The 17,117-nt window shown below is 43.6% G+C and overlaps 1 protein-coding gene across 3 annotated transcripts; it reads right to left on the minus strand.

Moving 5' to 3' along the window:
* Positions 1-2,429: 2,429 nt before the first annotated feature.
* pcdh18b (protocadherin 18b) lies at positions 2,430-12,945 on the minus strand. 3 transcript variants are annotated; one of them, XM_067598498.1, is made up of 4 exons: positions 9,997-12,945; positions 9,440-9,495; positions 8,912-9,081; positions 2,430-3,953 (listed from the first exon to the last, which is right to left on the minus strand). In XM_067598498.1, exons 1-4 carry the CDS (start codon positions 12,496-12,498, stop codon positions 2,995-2,997), a joined length of 3,687 nt encoding a protein of 1,228 aa, XP_067454599.1. In that variant the 5' UTR covers positions 12,499-12,945; the 3' UTR covers positions 2,430-2,994. The 3 variants fall into 3 exon arrangements, with proteins under 3 accessions (XP_067454599.1, XP_067454600.1, XP_067454598.1); XM_067598499.1 differs by having other exon boundaries at positions 8,966-9,081; positions 9,440-9,528; XM_067598497.1 differs by having other exon boundaries at positions 9,440-9,528; positions 9,997-12,944.
* Between the last annotated feature and the right edge of the window lie 4,172 nt (positions 12,946-17,117).

A 17,117-nucleotide genomic window follows, 5' to 3' on the forward strand; every position in this document is an offset into this window, starting at 1 on the left:
GCAGGCTCCACTCAGCTTTTCCCCCTGAAACCTGCAGTGCACTGGTTTCTCCTCTAGGGGGCTCTGTCTCTCCCCTCTGGTTCCATGTCTGGGCTTGGTGGTGGTTGTAGTAGTAGTAGTAATGTGGTGGTAAGAACGGGGTGCTGGAGTCATTGGTTTACAGTGCACATGGTGAACCTCTAGGTGTCACCCATTATCTAGCTGTTAAGCCAACAGAGAAGGGAGGTGTCTCCATCAAACCTAAAGCCCCCCCTTGAAACTCAAACACCCCTTTCTCTTCACAGCAGCTCTTTCCATCTGCTTCCACAGCACATTTCAAACCATCAGCCACCACACATCTAAGTTTGATCCTTTTGTTGTGTGAATTAACGTGGCTCTGAGACTGCTGACAGCATGTGGAGCCTCATAGTGTTTTTTTTTTTTTTAGGGCTGAGACAACAATCCTGGCTGTATCAAGTCATTTCATGTTTGTGGAAATGCTTCAGAGCTTTCTCATATGAGCAGGATCATGTTGTACAAATTGCAAACACTGACAAGAACCCAACTTCTAATGGGTTTAGTGAAGGACAAACTGGCCTATACTGTTTAAATTTATAAATGTATACATTACAGTTATAGTATCAACAAGATGGTTTAGAATCATCATTTTTTTGATTAATCACTTTATCATTTATAGTAATATGGAGAAAATGTAGGAGATTCAATTTACAATGAAATAAAACAGAGATCTGAGAAGCTGGAACCAGATATTTTGCTTTCTAGATGTCTGAAATTATTAATTTATAGCCAAAATTGCTGTCCATTAATTTTCTGTTAATTGACTAATCAGCTAATTGCCTATATTTCTACTGAACAAGAAAGTTAATGGATTCTTCCTCTACCCAACATTTTATTGGAATCATACAAGTCAAATTCCAACTTTGAGTTCTTCAAAAGGTTTGGGATAAGTGATAAGAGTATTATTGGGTGAAATTAAATGATGTAATCTCAGATTTTGCCATAGAGCCAAACAGTGCTCCCATGTTTAGATGACAGTGAACTGTTTATTCTATCAATCTTCCAAGAGAGCTGATATAGTTCTACACAGCAGCTACTGAGTCTGTTCTATCAGTCAAAGCCATCAAACAGGACTGTAACACGCTGCAACAGACAGTCAGGTCTGCAGGAAACAATCACCAGCCCTGACCTACCTACCTACCCACCATTCAGGACTTGTACATCTAGAGTGAGGAAACAGGCAGGGAAAATAACTTCAGACCCATCACAAGCTGGTCATAAACTGTTTCAGCTTCATCCCTCTGGTAGGCGCTACAGAGCACTGTACAAACAACCTGACATAAGAACAGTTTCTTTCCTCACACCATCACACTCATGAACTGTTAAATGCAAAGTCTAAGAGCAATCCCTCTGCAACAATAATACATAATCTAACAATAATATATGATGTGCAATAGCATGTACAGACACTCTCAATAAGAGCACATAAACCACCTCTGTATATAGAGTAACTTATTATCCATGGAGAGTTTTTTTCTGATTATTTCTTTACTGAGTATATCCACAGCTGGATGTATAACAGTTCACTTGAATTTACCACATAAGAATATAGACGGACTGTATTACATCATGCTGTGACCCAAACTGCAGGTTGTTTTTTGTTTTTTTCCCCCTTCCTCATCCCACCCCAACCCAATCTCCAAAACCCTGCTGCTTACCCCACCATTACCACCAATGGGCAAAAAAATATAATATATATGAACATATGTGACTCTATATGACATGCACCAATGCACTCATAGTACAGTAATCTACACATGTACTAGCACACCTACTGTATGTATTGACAGTGTCTGTGGACAAAAAAATACTCAGAAGTAACCCTGTCTGCATGCACACATGCATGCACACACACAACAGAAGTCCCCCATAAACAAAACATACATCTGCAGTGTTTGTATATACAATAAAAACAGTACATTACACATTACTCCTATTATTCATAATGTATTTATTACAGTATTCCTTGTACTGCCTGTACCACAACCCTGTATGTACAGTACTTAGTATCTTTCTGATCTGACCTGACATTGTGCAATAAAGTTAAATCTGATTCTGATTCTAATATATATTTGTCTATAATGTTCAGGTGTACATATACTCTCAGCCATGTAGAGCATATTGAGTTTGAATGCACCAGCAGTAAAGTGTGGGGTTATGGGGTTGTTATTGGGTGCTTTAACCACATTACAGAGTGTGCTTTTAACTTTCCTTCATTTTATTTTCACGAGAGAAGTCATAAAGATCCCACTTCCTTCAGTTCTTCCCTCCGTCAATAAAAGAGTGATATTTTGTTCATGTGAGATCTACTTGTTGCTTCATACCGACTTGTAAAGGAGAGATGTACATGAAATATAACCCACAGACACTGATTCATGTTTGTATATTATTATTTTTATTTGTGTACTGTCCCCCTCCCCACAATAATCCACAAAGACAAGTGTCTATTAATTCATTAATATATTCATGTATACATAACATAGTGACAAATAAAAAAAATCACAATACAAAAGACAATTTAAATATGTAGAATGTCGATCGCATGTCAAAGTCTTGATTCAACATTTTTGTACTCAACATGCATTCAAAATATAAAAATAGACTTCTGATTAAGTTTATATACACTTTTTTTTATAAATATAAGTATACAAATGTATTTTTAAAATACAAAGATAAATACAGTCACATAGTGTACATTGTGTACCAAACCAGCAATTACAAACAATTTTTTGGATATTTAGCATTCACAAAACACAATTATTACATTAGAAATGCAATTTTAACGACAATTGCAGGTCTTGTTTTTTGTCTTTATCTCTTATTTCAGTTATTTTTCTGTCCTTCTTTTGCCACCTAGAGACCGTCACTTTTACTCGTAAGATAAAAGGAAGCAGTCAGCAGGTGGTGAATAAATAAACAGGATAAGAAACAGGAAGTCTAGCTCTGCCGGACATCCTGTAACAGTTTGTTGATCTCAGCCACCAGTTCGCTGGCATCCACTAGCTCGTGTCGGCTGTCGCTGCGTTTGCCCTGAAGGTGGCTGAGCACTGAGTCGAAATCGTCCTCTTCATAGTTCTCTGGGATCTCCTCCATGGCTGGCAGCCACTTGGAAGAGGGCCCAGGGAGCGGCACAGGCACTGGCACCGGGGCTGGGGAAGGCTGCACCAAAGTGGGGCTGACCAGTGCCGTGAGCAGAGGGCTGCTGTGGGGTTTGGGTGTATGGCCGCTGTTCTGGGGGCTGTTTTTGGGTGCCTGTGAACCCTTATGGCTGCTGCTCTGGCAGCTGAGCTTGGTGCTGGGTTTCAGGGTGTGGTAGCTGCCACCCTGGTGGTGGCCAGATGGGCCGATGCTGCTTCCTGGGTTCTGGAAGTGGGTGTTGGCGGCCCAGGCTGCCACGCCCTGCTGGTGAACAGAGGGGTTGGGCTTGCCAGGCAGGTGTCCCCTCCTGCGATCTAAAGACCCAGTCATTGGTACCCCGACCCCACTGAGGCTAGTCCCCTTCTGGTTCTCGGTGACCTGCACGTATGAGTCCAGACCCTGGGGAAGCAACCTCTGGAACACGCTGCTCATCTCTGACAGCAACGATGTGGTCCCGCACAGGTCTTCGTCTGTGGCCTCGCCTCTGTCATCATCTCCACCCTCCTCTTCACCACCATCCTCCCCATTGAGGTCCTTGCCAAAGGTGGAGAAGCTCTGGTTCCGGGTGGGGCCAGTGTCAGTGCATGGCTGTGGGGTCTTGTCCTGGGAGAGGTCGGTAGGTTGACGTGCTTCCTCTCCAGGTATGTAGAGGTTGCTGCGGTAGTCGGAGGACGTCGAGGCCGGCGATGCCAGGGGGGGCATCCAGCACTGATCCGAGTGACCCAGGACCCGACACTCCTCTGTGCAGAGCCTCATAGCTGAAGAGACAGAGAGAAACAGTCATAAGTAATCGGGAACGCTGAGCCACGCATATAGTCAGTGTATTCATGCAGAAACAGACTTCATTCATGCAAAGTTCTATTTAGACAACATTTAACATGTCAAAAAAATTAAAACTATACCCAGTCTTACACATTGGTGTAAAAACATAAAAGTAAAAACACTGAAGTATTCACAATAATATTCATTATCCTTTTTTTTGTCAATGAATCGTTTGGTCTATTAAAAATCATAACATTTGAAAAATGCCCTCCACAAGTTGCCAGAGCCCAAACTGATGTCTTCAAATTACTTGATTTGTCCAAACAACAGTCCAAAACCCAAAGATATTCAATTACAATGAATTAAAACTGAGATAACGAGAAAATCCTCACATCTCTGAATCCATAATTGTTGCCAACTAATTTCCTTTCAATCAACTATTAATCATCTAATTGTTTCAAATCTGTTCACACTCTGTTTAAGTATACTTATCTTTCCTGCCTGTTCTCAGAGTTTTGCTTTTTTTGTGAAATACTGGGCATTGTTTCCTTCTAACTATTCAAAATGAAAGAATGTGACACCCAGTGATAAGGAATTGCTTCAACTTAAAAGGTTGCTGACCAGTGAAAAATATGGATATTCATATTACATGATTTTTAGGTTTTTAGACAAACTAAGAGATAAAATGATTCTTTATAGGCTTAGACAATTGTCCTACCACTTAAGGCAAAACAGACCCTTTAATGACATCATCTTAAAACTGCATTGTCAAAGCTTACAACAAGGCTGTTTTTTTCTTGAAAAGTTGACAATATATATATATATATATATATATGTTATCTTGTAGCTACTAAAGGAGATTCCATTATTTTATGTTTATGTACATTTTTCATGTTTGAGCAAAACAACTATAAATTTGATGACACAATGAAAGAGATGTAAAGGAGATTGCTGTCAGTTGAGTCTTTTTTCCATCCAGCTAATATTTTCCCTGCTCTCCTCAGGTGTTTTTGCTGTACTGTCTGTGGAAACACGGTGGAAATCTGCCCTAATTAGTCTGAAAGGCTCTCTGCAGGAGCGCTGCCTGCTACCTTCCAATGTATTTACCACAGAGAGACAATTCAGCAAGGCCGATCAATGCCTATTACCCATTCAAAATAACTCCTCCTCTAAAAGCCCTGCATTTTTCCCTTTCAAGTTGCTCTTTTCAATATTAAATCTTCAAATAGAAAATCTCAGAAGAATAAATTAGACAAATCAAATATGCCAACTTAAAGCCTTCATTAAAGGAGTGCGGCGCTTTTCAGTCGTGCTATTGAGGGACTTCATTATCCCCTCATTAACATGAAAGGAACATTTATAATACATCTTAGAGCAGATGAAAAGTGCATTTGGGTGCACTGGAAGGGAAATAACAGTGCGGGGGCAGCAGCAGATTGGGTGCCCTGCTGATGAAAGGGTAAAAATGAAAGATTTAACCCAACTGATTTGTGTGTAAAAATGAAAAAAAAAACATGTCAGGCAAACATTAACTGAAAGCCTGCCTGTCTGAGTCAATTCAGTTGACTTACTGACTGATTAACTTGCCACTGAAATATCTGACTAGTTTATTTGGAACTTAAGACTACATGGCTTGCTGCCATTGCTATGTTTGTTTACTAAAGAGCTTTTCTTTTATCTAATTTTCATCAGAAAACAAATTCTACTTTTATCCCTGATAAAAGAGCAGCTGGGGGGCGCTGTTCCACTGAGCAGGAGGAAAGACAAGCAGTTTTGGCACTGAGATCTAGACTAGACTGAGGACTACAATGTGAGGACATTTTTGAATGGGCTCTCCAGTGATTTAGTATTGCACTTCTATAATATTTGAGGTTTCATAACATGCAGATTTAAAAAAAAAAAAAAAAATGAAAATTGAAGCAGCAGAGACCAAGACATCCTGGATTTTGGTGCCTAGTATAAGTCAGTCTCCAGTAACACTGGATTTCCTATAATGCAACTCAATTATGTCTTTCATTAGACTCTCTTTGTCTGGTAAACACCCACTTCTTTCAAAGTCCATGTTTGTAATTCAGACTTTCTGTTCTACATTTCTAGTCTCTAGGCTCCAGCTGAGCTATCCCTGATGACATCACTATGACATCACTAGTGTTTTTTTGTTTGTTTGTTTTTTCCTCAGACTCAACAAAACTCCTCCAGGACCACAGAAGATATTATATAACTGTTTTCACAAAAGGAGTAGTGCTCAGTACTAAATTTAAAGTAGTACATTGATTTGATATAACAAAATTGGTGGAGTGCCCCTTTAACCCATTTAGAATAAGTATTAGCCTTGATGGACAGTACACGCCTTCCCTCACTTTTGCCTGTATGTGACAACACTGTTTAGTTCTCATTCATTATGCTAAAAGAATGGGGTCAACCTCGACAGGGAGGATATTTTTTAACCAATCTGCAGTTTATCACAGACAAACTTCTCAGCACTCTGACTTTCTGTACAGCAGTGTCTGTGGTGAAGAGATCCACTTCTACCTGTAACCAACACAAAGGACTTTGTATTAAAAAGACCTTGTGCATTTTGCTGCTCATAAAATCAAATCGCATAAAATATCTTCAGTTTCCAGTATAATGTAATTTTTAAATGGATACTTGATACAAGGCTAGAAAACCATGTAGCCTGAGTACAGATGGTTCTACGAGGGATCTCTGCAGTCATAGACTCCACTAGTTGAAAGAATAGTTCAGCATTTTGGAGAATACGCTTGTTTGCATTCTTTCTAAGAGAGATATGACTGATTGGACTTTGGACAGAGCCAGGCTAGCTGTTTCCTCCTGCTTACTGTCTTTATGCTAAGCTACGCTAATCTTTCTCCAGCTCTTTGTTTAACACACTGACCTGAGATTAATATCAATCTTCACATCTAACTCTCAGAAAGTAAATGAATGAGCAAAGCAATTCATTGAGAGTTCTTGTAATCCTGCTTTTTTGGAGAGGTTCATGTTTTCTTGATGGGCTCTTGAAGCAATTGAGTTTTGCAATAATTCCAGTCTTAGGATACGTTTCTTGATAATATATAAAAATCTTCTGCATCAATCTGGGCTACAAACAAAGAGTTTCTGCCTCATCCTCCCCTTGAGCAGTCAGGGCTACCATATCCAGACATAATGACAGTGCACTGACTAAATGCTGCTCTAAATCATCCATGCTGCAGTAGACATGGGGGCGGAAGGCAGGATGAACATACAGAAGGAGAAAGGTGAGCTTTGAGATGTAATTATGCTCCTCAGGGCTTAATCACGGGCACAACTCGGAGCCAACTCCATAGCAACTATTCGTCACATGGCAATTAAATGCCTCCTTTTCATCAGAGGAGCATGGGGGCTTCGGTTTGGACGGCTGAAAGTGAAGGCTTGAAGGCGGGAAAAAGGAGAGTGACTAACGAGCAGAGCTCCTCCACAAAGCTATAAAGGAAGGGAGGGAGGTTAGTGATGAGATTGTCTGCCCGTCTGGGTCGACTTTAATTGGGATGTAGCTCAAATGCAGTATCGAGTGATGGCTGTGTGGGTAGCTGGCTGGAAAGAAGCGGGATCTATGGGTGGAGAGGATGGTGTGATAAAAGAAGCTGCGGCAGCTTGCAACCTGTGTGGCGTTAGCTAAGACAGTCTGAGAGACAGAGGAATTTTAGAGTGTGTATACAACTCGACTAGTCATTGAAACCTGCCAGATATTTGATGCTAGGTGGTTCTGAGTCAGTAGGGTCAAGTCATGCCTTGTTAACAGCACTGTGGAGAGGATGGAAACTCCATGCAGTGTGACAGTAGGGAGAAGATGGGTGGCTCTAAAGGAGGATCAGTTGAGCTATCTGGTGAGATATCTCAAGAACTCAGTGACAGTGAGGTGAAACTCTGTGGTTGAGTATGTACAGTATCATTTATGAAAGTCCACAGCCAATGCACATGCAGGCACTTGCAATGCAGAACAAAAAAAGGCATGCCAAAATTGCTAACGTAATGTTTCAGGTAGCAGATGAATAGAGTAAGGAGTGTCACTTGGCATATGTTAAGCCAGGGTTTCTTAACTTCTTCTGACCTGTTTATAGGTCAAAATTCTCATGATTCTAACATAGACTTGTCACTTTGTGGATTTGAGTATAGCATCCTGCATTCTGTTGCCAAGAGCATGGATGGAAAGTAATCATTTGAAATGAAAGGATAGGTTTGGACTGTTTTAAATCTATCTTAATATAATATTCTCACTGGTCCTGAAGTGATCTCTACCTTGACTCCACTGTAAGAGAGAGGGGATAAGTTCCACCATCCACAATCTGTGCAAAATGCATTTTCAAGTTCAGCTGAAGCTAATATGAGGTTTCAGCAGTCTGAGTGAGTCAGATCCGGTAGGGATCTTCCAAAGTTAGTCTTTTTAGTACAACAATCCTTCTTTGTGTTACTATCCCTCCACTTCAACACAATAAGGAACACTGTTTGGGGAAAGACAAAGATGGAAATTTGTACTACAAAAGACTCAGTTTGAAAGAGCCATTTGTTTTGGCTAACTCAGACTTATGAAGCTTCTGCTATTTGGACAAAATAAATATTCTGAAGATGTTATCATGAGCTCCAGGAGGTTATTATGGGCATTTTTCATTATTTTATGAGATTTATAGACCAAATGATTAATCTGCAAAGTATATGGCAGATTAATTGATGAAGAAATAAACTGTTAATTGCAGCCAAAGGTTCTTAGTTTTTCCTGTGATATTTTGTAGATATTGGAAAACCTACACTATAAGGATATTAGGTTTTAGCAAATCAATGCACTGTAAAAACTGCAAAAAAGAATGTGCCTATTTGATTCAGGACTCGGCGTTGAGGAGAGAGGAATGATGGGATGTGAAGGGAGGGTTGTGGAGTAGGTGGGTGGTCTGGATGGATGGTGGGGCCAGGGGTGTACCTGCATGCGTTCTGTGCTGGCCATCAGGGGCATATAGCTCAGTAAAGCCCTCACCAAGGAGCCTATCCATGGGTGACTCCCTGCCTGGCTCGTAGTCACTGTCACCAGCCTCGCTGTCTCCACGGCCGCTGTCCTTCAGACTGAATTTATCCATCTCATTGAGGGCATATCTGCACAGAGAGACATAGATTTGATACATTTCTCATAGTGGCTAATCACTGACAATAATATTATCAAATGGTTATGGGAGTACCATGCTACTGATGGATAATAAGGTGCACAGAGAGGGGGAGAGCGCTCTGCAGAAGAGGTTTTGCATAAAATTATGCAAATGTGAAGTTATTGAGCATACAGTTTGACTCTAAACCAAAAAGCCACTGGATATGGATGTAAGGGACTGTGAAAGTACCGACAATAGACAAAATCCTCTAAAAATGTTTCTTTTCCAAATATATCCTTTAAGTTTAACCTTACTTCCACCACTATGAAAACGAAGGCTCCAAAGTCGTCATTTTGAGTGTACATTACCTGTAGCTCCTGGTGTATTTGTTGCCTCTGAAGCTTGGTCGTGGCTGGTACTGGCCCTGATGGAGCATGGACAGAAGCTGTGAGACTTGCTACAATCCCAAGAGAACAAAAAAAAGAAAAAAAGACAAAAAAGACAAAAATAAAAGGAAAAAATGAAGAGGGGAAAATGAATGGAGTCAAACAAGCAAGGCTACAAGACAATGTTTGGTGGGGGGTGGGGAGCACTTTGGGGAAGGGGTGGGGGTGGTATGACTTTGTGACTTGCTCCTGAATGTGATGGTCAACAAAAACATGATATAAAGGACTGAAGGTAACAGAATATGGGAGCAAGGGATAAATTCAGAACAAATACTGAATATAAGACAAAAACACGTGCATGGTGTTTATTTTGTAGTGAAATATCTCAAGTTGCTTATCTTTTGGTTTTAATAGATGCCTATTAACACTACTTGTAGCAAAAATAACTGCCATGTTTAAAAATGTATAGTTTTAGTTACAGTCTAGGTTTAAAAATGTACTAAGACAACAAAAGAAACCATGAAATCTCATTGTCCTACCTCTACAGGAGGTGTGGCGTGGGCCAGTTCCAGGGCAAAATTCTCTGGCACATGATTGGAGGAGATGGTGACCAGGCTGTTGAGGGACTGGCGGCTATGATGGCTCTGCCTGCTCCCCAAGGTGCCCCTCTCAGGTGTAGGGGAGGCTGAGGGGGAGCGTGGATGGGCCCGGACAGGCAGGGTCCCATTGACGGTTGGGACCAGGGTGATATCTGCCTTGTGGATCTGCCTTGTGGGCTTCTTGGGGTGGTTCTGGTAGCTGTTCTCTGCCACACGGCAGTTATAGTTGTGTCTCGGGTCTTTCTTCTCACGGCTGCAGCGGGCAGTGGCAAACATCACCATGACAATGAGCAGCAGAGCACAAACGGCCCCCAGAGAGATGATGACAATGAGAGAAAGATCAAGTGGGGCCTGGCTGGAGCCAGTGGGGTAGAGAGGGGGCAGGATGTCCATGTTCTCCTGCAGGGAGAGCCTGAGGAGTGCCCCCGTTGACAGCCGGCTAGTGCCCCTGTCCTGCACTTCCACCCTGATCTCCATCACATCCCTTGGTGCCTGCTCCAAGCTGGCGTTGGTTCTGAGCTCACATCGCCGAGCATCCATCACAAACAGCCCGTCCTCATTACCGCCGACGATGGCGCAGCTCACCTCTCCATTGGCTCCAGCGTCCCTGTCAGTGACTTTAAGCGCAGTGATCAACTGACCTGGGGATGCATACTTCCACACCGGAAGCTCGGCAGTGTGATTCCGGAGGGAGGGGGAGTGAATAATGGGAGGGTTGTCATTTTCATCTAAGACAGTCAGGAGGACAGTGGTGTTGGTTGACAGAGCAGGGTTTCCTCCATCTCTTGCCTGAATGGTAAAGGCGATACGACTGACATCTTCATGGTCAAAACTGCGTAAGGCATAGATGGCGCCATTTGAGGGGTCAATGGTGACGTAAGTGGATATGGGGCTCCCCTGGACCAGAGCATCTATGATGGTGTAGGTGACCTGGCCATTGGTACCCAGATCTGGATCTGAGGCCACCACTGTCATCAGGTAGGCTCCAGGAGAGTTGTTCTCAGATTTGAAGACCTCATAGCGGCTCTTCTCAAAACGTGGAGGATTGTCATTTTCGTCTAGCACCTGAACAGTGAAGTGTTTAATGGTGGACAGGCTGGGGGAGCCCCGGTCCTCAGCTATGACTGTCAGACTGTACTCTGACCTCTTCTCTCTGTCCAGCGAGATGTTGGTGAGGATCATGTAGTTCTTCTCATAAGTCTTCTGGAGCCTGAAGTGGCCGTGACCATGCAGCCTGCACACCACCTCGCCATTGAGCCCTGTGTCACTGTCATCCACACGCACCAGAGCTATGAAGGTATCCACAGGTGCACCCTCTGAAATGTAGGCCACTTCCTCTTTGCCTGGCGTCATCAGGTTGATGTTAATCTCTGGTTTGTTGTCATTCACGTCCACCACTTTCACTACAATTTTGCAAAGGCCTGGGATAGAATTAGGGCCCAAGTCCTGAGCCTGAACATCCAGCTCATAGGAAGCAGTGGTTTCATAGTCCACTTTTTTAATAAGAGTAATGTGGCCACTTTCTGGGTTTATCTTAAATGTTTCCAAGATCTTTGGCGAGACATGACTGCTGAAAGAGTAGACTATTTTCCCATTAGTGCCTTCGTCCGGATCTGTAGCATTTAGATCAATGATTAGAGTCCCAAGGGGGGAGTTTTCCAGCAAGTTGATGATATAAGCCTGCTCATCAAATGCTGGGCTGTTGTCATTGGAATCAGAGATGCTGATCTTAAGCAAAGTAGAGCCAGACTTGGGGGGTACACCGTTATCCGAGGCCGTGAGCTGCAGCTGGTAGCTGGACTGCACCTCCCGGTCCAGCTCTCGCATCACCACCAGCTCTGCGTACTTGGCTCCATCTGTCCTGGTTCTCACGTCGATCTTAAAGAAGTTATTTGGGGTGAGAGAGTAGGTATGCAGCGAGTTCTCTCCGACGTCCGCATCCACGGCGCCGTCCAGCGGGATTCGAGTCCCCACTGACGCGCTCTCGGAGATCTCAATGGGTACGATGGCGCGGGAGAAGTGCGGGGAGTTGTCGTTAATGTCCAGCACTTCCACCTCCACATGGAACAGCTGCAGGTACTCTGTCGGGAGTGTGACCACATCGAATTCAATCGAACAGTTCAAGTTTTTCTCACAAAGCTTCTCGCGGTCGATTTTGGTGCCAATGCTTATTTCTCCGTCCTCCTCCCGGACAGACAGGAACGGCGTACTCCCCCGTTGCATAGCACGGAACCGAAAGGTCAAGGAACTCGGTAGTTTGGCTAAAACCCCGGCTACATCCTCCTTTAACCGTGCAATAACCGTGCCCACTTTTTGCTCCTCGTAAACTTTATATTTCAAAGTCTTACCGGTGACGCCGTGCAAAATCGCGACGAAAAGCATGAGTTTGAGTAGTGCCGAAGAGAGTAAATTTCCTTTGGTTTGGTTCATTTTTGTCCCCATCTTCTGCGCTCAGACTGTGGCGATTTCTTCCACAGAGGGACAAAAATAGGTGGGGAGAGAATAGATGTCTTCTTAGAAGTCTGGCATGTTAAATCCTCCGCTGCTGTTCAGTGTCCGCAAAAAAACTCCGCAAAATAGATTAATAAATAAATGGATATATCTATAAGTAGTGTCCTTCTTTAAGTAGAGGATAGCACACAAAAGCGGTGCTCTCCTTGTAGACGGATCTGTTGCATATATCCACATATGCCCGTCGCCTCTTGTGTGTGTGCGCCAGGGAATGAGTGAGAGTGTATGTCTGGACGAAGAAAAGGCGCAGCTTGCTCCCCCAGTCTCTCTCTCTGTGTGTGAGAGTGAGTTAGGAAGAGAGAGAGAGAGAGAGAGAGAGAGAGAGAGAGAGAGAGAGAGGAGGAGGAGGGGGGGAGTCAGTGTGTGAATGTGCGCGCCTTGCTCCGTGCGCTCTGCTCTGTCGCTGCTCCAGTCTGTCTCTCCGCCCGCCCCGCACCCAAACTGCGTCTCTTTTCCACACAAAAACACCCCCCTACCCTCACACATACACACACACACACACACACGCACCAACCCCTCTCTTCCACTCCCTCACCCCCTCTTCTCCTAAATCACCAGAATGGCCTCCTTCAAGCAGAAGCACAGGAGGGACTATTGATGGTATTCCCCCCGTCTCCCTCCCCACCTTCCTTCCCAACACAGAAGACACCCCAGTATTAAAAGTGTGTCACAACAATGGGCCAGAGGAGGAATTATTCCGGGCTCAGCCACTTTTAACACAACCGCACACTGACCCGCGGCAGACTTACATTGTTATGGTTGCAATTCACAACGTGTGCCAACTCGGGTCCTTTGTGCGTAAAACGCGAAGTTGTCGCTCTCAGAATAATAATGCCAACAGGAGGGAAACATGCCCATCACTCAGCGGTGGTTGTGACACTTTAAAACCGAAAATCTCCAAAATATTCCTATAATACCAGCACAACAGTGTTTGTTTATATTGCCCAAAAGCCACATTAAAAACCGCTATACTACATGAACATAATATTGCCTTAATTCTCTTAGTGTGACTCATGATATTGCTGTTTATCTAAACTGTGCCATTTCTCTGCTCTGTGTGCGCACTGTGGGCGCAATAACGCACAGAATACCTCTCTATCATTTGATTCTGGTACCAGTAAATCTCAATCTACCGGACACAAGAACAAGATTATTTGGCTGTTGGTCATAGATTATTTGTATATTCAAATCATGAGACGTTTTTTGCAATATTAGTTTCGGAATTTTTTAAATCTTTATATTTAATTGCAATGCTACTAAACACATTCTCACACTCACTATAGGGCGAAGGTATGGCGAGTGCTTTGCCATCCGCCCAGCTGACCCCCACGTGTGCTCTTTTCACAAACCTCCCCCTCCTCCTCTTGCTGCATAATAACGTTTTATATGGAAGCCTACATCCCCTGATCCGACCAAATTACCATCCTGCAAACTCCAAGTGTCGCTCAGAGAGCAAACAACTGGGCAAGCATAGCTTTATGAGAGGAGCGCCAGGCCATCTGGCTCGGGCCTCAGACGACCCAAACCTACAATTACCATCTATTCAGACGCTGCCGCCCCCCGGCAGAGAAACACCAAGAGAGAATTAGCCCCACATCATGTCAGATAAAATCTAATATCCTCCTGGACTGCTGTGGAAAAACTGTCTTCTTAACCAGTTTTCTATGAGTTTACTATTCAGCAGTAATGAGAGGCAATCGGTACACTTTGGATTGGCTTCATTTGGATGTGTCATAGCTGCTGATATGTTTCAGTGGAGGAGAAAACTGGGAGGAACGCGCGTAAAGATCAAAGAGGCTGATAAGTCTTTTTATAGCATGTATTAATCCGTGCTCCGCTCCTAAAATGTGTAACTGTTCAAATCACAGCAGACAAACATTTCTATACTACATCCCCATCAGAGTGTCACAGTCTCCAGTAAGCCAGCAGAAGCCCATTTGAAGGTTCCCCAGATCCCATTTTTGCCCAAATCATTGGGAAAGTAATGAGTCGCTCTGTGCAGACTTATATTCTCAATAAACTTCATTTGGAGTGTGAGCCACATCTGATAACCGCTGCGCTGATTGGTTTCAACAGAGCAAATTATCTTGGGCCGGCATCTCTGAGAGGATGCGTCTCTGTGATGGATTTTATCTGCATTTTAAATTCCTCGTGTGACCCGTGGGAACAGGCTCTCTGCGCCGCCATCTGTCTCTGAGCAAACACATGGACATCGGCTCCGGAGCTCATACAGACTGATGCTGAATGACTCAACAAGGGCAAAGTGTCGATACAGTCCACATTTAAAAGATGCTCATTTCATGTGTTTATGAATAACTGCGGCCAGTTAGTGTTGTTAGTTTACAAAAGCCCATCACTCAGTGGTGCTCATGTGACCAGGCGCTCACTCTAGAGGGAAAATTATCTATAAGAGCTTACATTATTACAGCAAAATAATGTCTTACAAATAAACTATATAACTTGTACACGACTTTATATTCTGATGACCATAATATTTCTTTAATTCTCTTATAGGGGCTTTAAATTATCCAAACTATGCCATGTTCTACCTTTCTGCCTGACACATCACGTCTATCTGTCTGTGTTTGTATCAGAAATCAGTGTCAGACAATGGAAACAGATATTAGTAAGTGTTGAACTTTGCCTTATAGAACTAATATATTGTGACATGAAAAGCTTATAGCAGTAAAGTCATAGCTGTATTCGACCGATTGCGCATTAAAAGAGAGCCATTACGCACGGTGCCAAGCTCTCTCCACTCTCCCTCACGGGAGTAGACACGGTCTCCCGGCATGTCTACAATAGAATAAACCGCGGATGAAAGAGTCCCGTAACATATAACAACGTTAGCCACGGGCCGGTGCCCCTGTACATATAGCACTACACCCCCCTGGTGAGGAGCTGACGGCGCCCTAATGGCATTAGTGGAGTCGGGAACTCGCGCAAATCACATTTCCTCTGCGAAAGAAAAAAAAGAAAAGCTTGACACGTTACACAGATTTCAGCCAAAAAAGTTTCTTTAATCCCCAAAGAGCCGCTGCTGCAGAGCTGCACTGGGGGAATTTTTCCCTGTGATACTGGGAAGCCTCATACAACCTCACTCTTACTACACATATAGAGTTAGAAATAGGACTAAATTCAACTTTCTGACTTCTGCACCAACTTATGACGACCATGATGAATCAAATGCCAATTCTCACTTTAAATAACTTCAGCGCACAGATAGAGCCATGCTTAATTTTTATTTTCTAGAGAGAGTAGAGCAGAAGGGCTGCTGCGTCATCCCAGGCTGCTCATATGGCCAGTTTGGAGGGAGGATGACTGGGTGGGTGATGGGGTGGATGCAGAGATTCTGCCCTCGGGGACCATAAAATTACTGAAAGGAGTTTGGAGGGCAGTGCGGGGGGTGCAGGGCGACAGGCTCAGCAACTTTGTCATTGAAATGAAGCAGGAGATCCTGATGACAAAGGCAGCATAGCAGGTGGAGAGAGGGCGGACGGGGGGCCCACCCTACCATCCTCCCCCCTGGAGAATCAGTGAGCACCAGTGAGATGGGGTGGAGGGTGGGAGCGGTGATGGGTTTATGCCCTGTGTGCGCTTTTTTTTTATAACATAGGCAAATAAGTGCTCCCCATGTCCGTCTGTTTTTTCTTTCACTTTTTCAATTCGGATACTATGAGACAAAAGAGTTAACACAAGCTTAGTCTGTATGAATTGAACAAATATCAAAAATAGTCATGGACAAAGAAAAAATAAAAATAATAAGAAATAAGTATCAGTGTTAACAGCAGTTCTCTACTATTCAAAAACAGCTGTTAAAATCAACACTTGCTCATTCAGTTTGATCCTTGTCTGTAGATATTCAGCATCTCGGTGTCTCTCCATCAAGCAGAGGGGGAGTCTCGGCGTGCGTCGGGGTGGTGAGGATTGTAAAGGCACGCGAGCATCTGCCACCATCTCATTACCATGCTGTTAGCTCGCGCGAGACGGAAGGGATTTGGTCTGTGAGGAGAGGGGAGCCCGGATCTTCTCCACCCCCCCACCCCCCCAAGCCTGGTCAGTGATGACACAACACGAAGTCCCGATTTAAACACATTTAAACAAAGTTTGACTCAGTCCAGAATCAAAGTCGTTGCTGTTTTGCCACAAACACATGGGCAGATAGGCTACAAGGTAAGGAGAAAAAAAGAGTATGATCTTTGATAAAACACCACTAAAGGGACATTCTACCTTTACATTGCACGTCCCTCAACAAAGCCATAATTAATATATGGCCAAAAGTATCCGGACACCCTAACATTCCACCCATATGTGATAGATTAACATGCCTCCACTCTTTTGGGAAGATGCTCCAGCAGGTGTTGGAACATGGTTGAAGGGATTTGCTCCCATTCAGTCGCATAGTGAGGTTCAACATAGTTGTTAGGTGTTAAGGCTCTAGCTCACAGTCAGTGTTCCAGTTCATCTTAAAGGTGTTGGAGATCAGGTTCCAGTCAGGACTCTGTACAGGCCAGTTGAGTTCTTCCACACCAAACTGGGAAAGCCATTTC

This window comes from Thunnus thynnus, chromosome 9 (genome assembly GCF_963924715.1).
Source record: "Thunnus thynnus chromosome 9, fThuThy2.1, whole genome shotgun sequence".
NCBI lineage: Eukaryota > Metazoa > Chordata > Actinopteri > Scombriformes > Scombridae > Thunnus > Thunnus thynnus.

Bases quoted from the DNA above. Each gene is read 5' to 3' on its own strand.
- pcdh18b (XM_067598497.1), bottom strand. From the start codon at position 12,498: ATGGGGACAAAAATGAACCAAACCAAAGGAAATTTACTCTCTTCGGCA. The intron at 9,529-9,996 runs GTAGGACAATGA...TTGGGATTGTAG, and splicing joins ACGCCACACCTCCTGTAGAG to CAAGTCTCACAGCTTCTGTC. The intron at 9,082-9,439 runs GTAATGTACACT...CTCTCTGTGCAG, and splicing joins AAATACACCAGGAGCTACAG to ATATGCCCTCAATGAGATGG.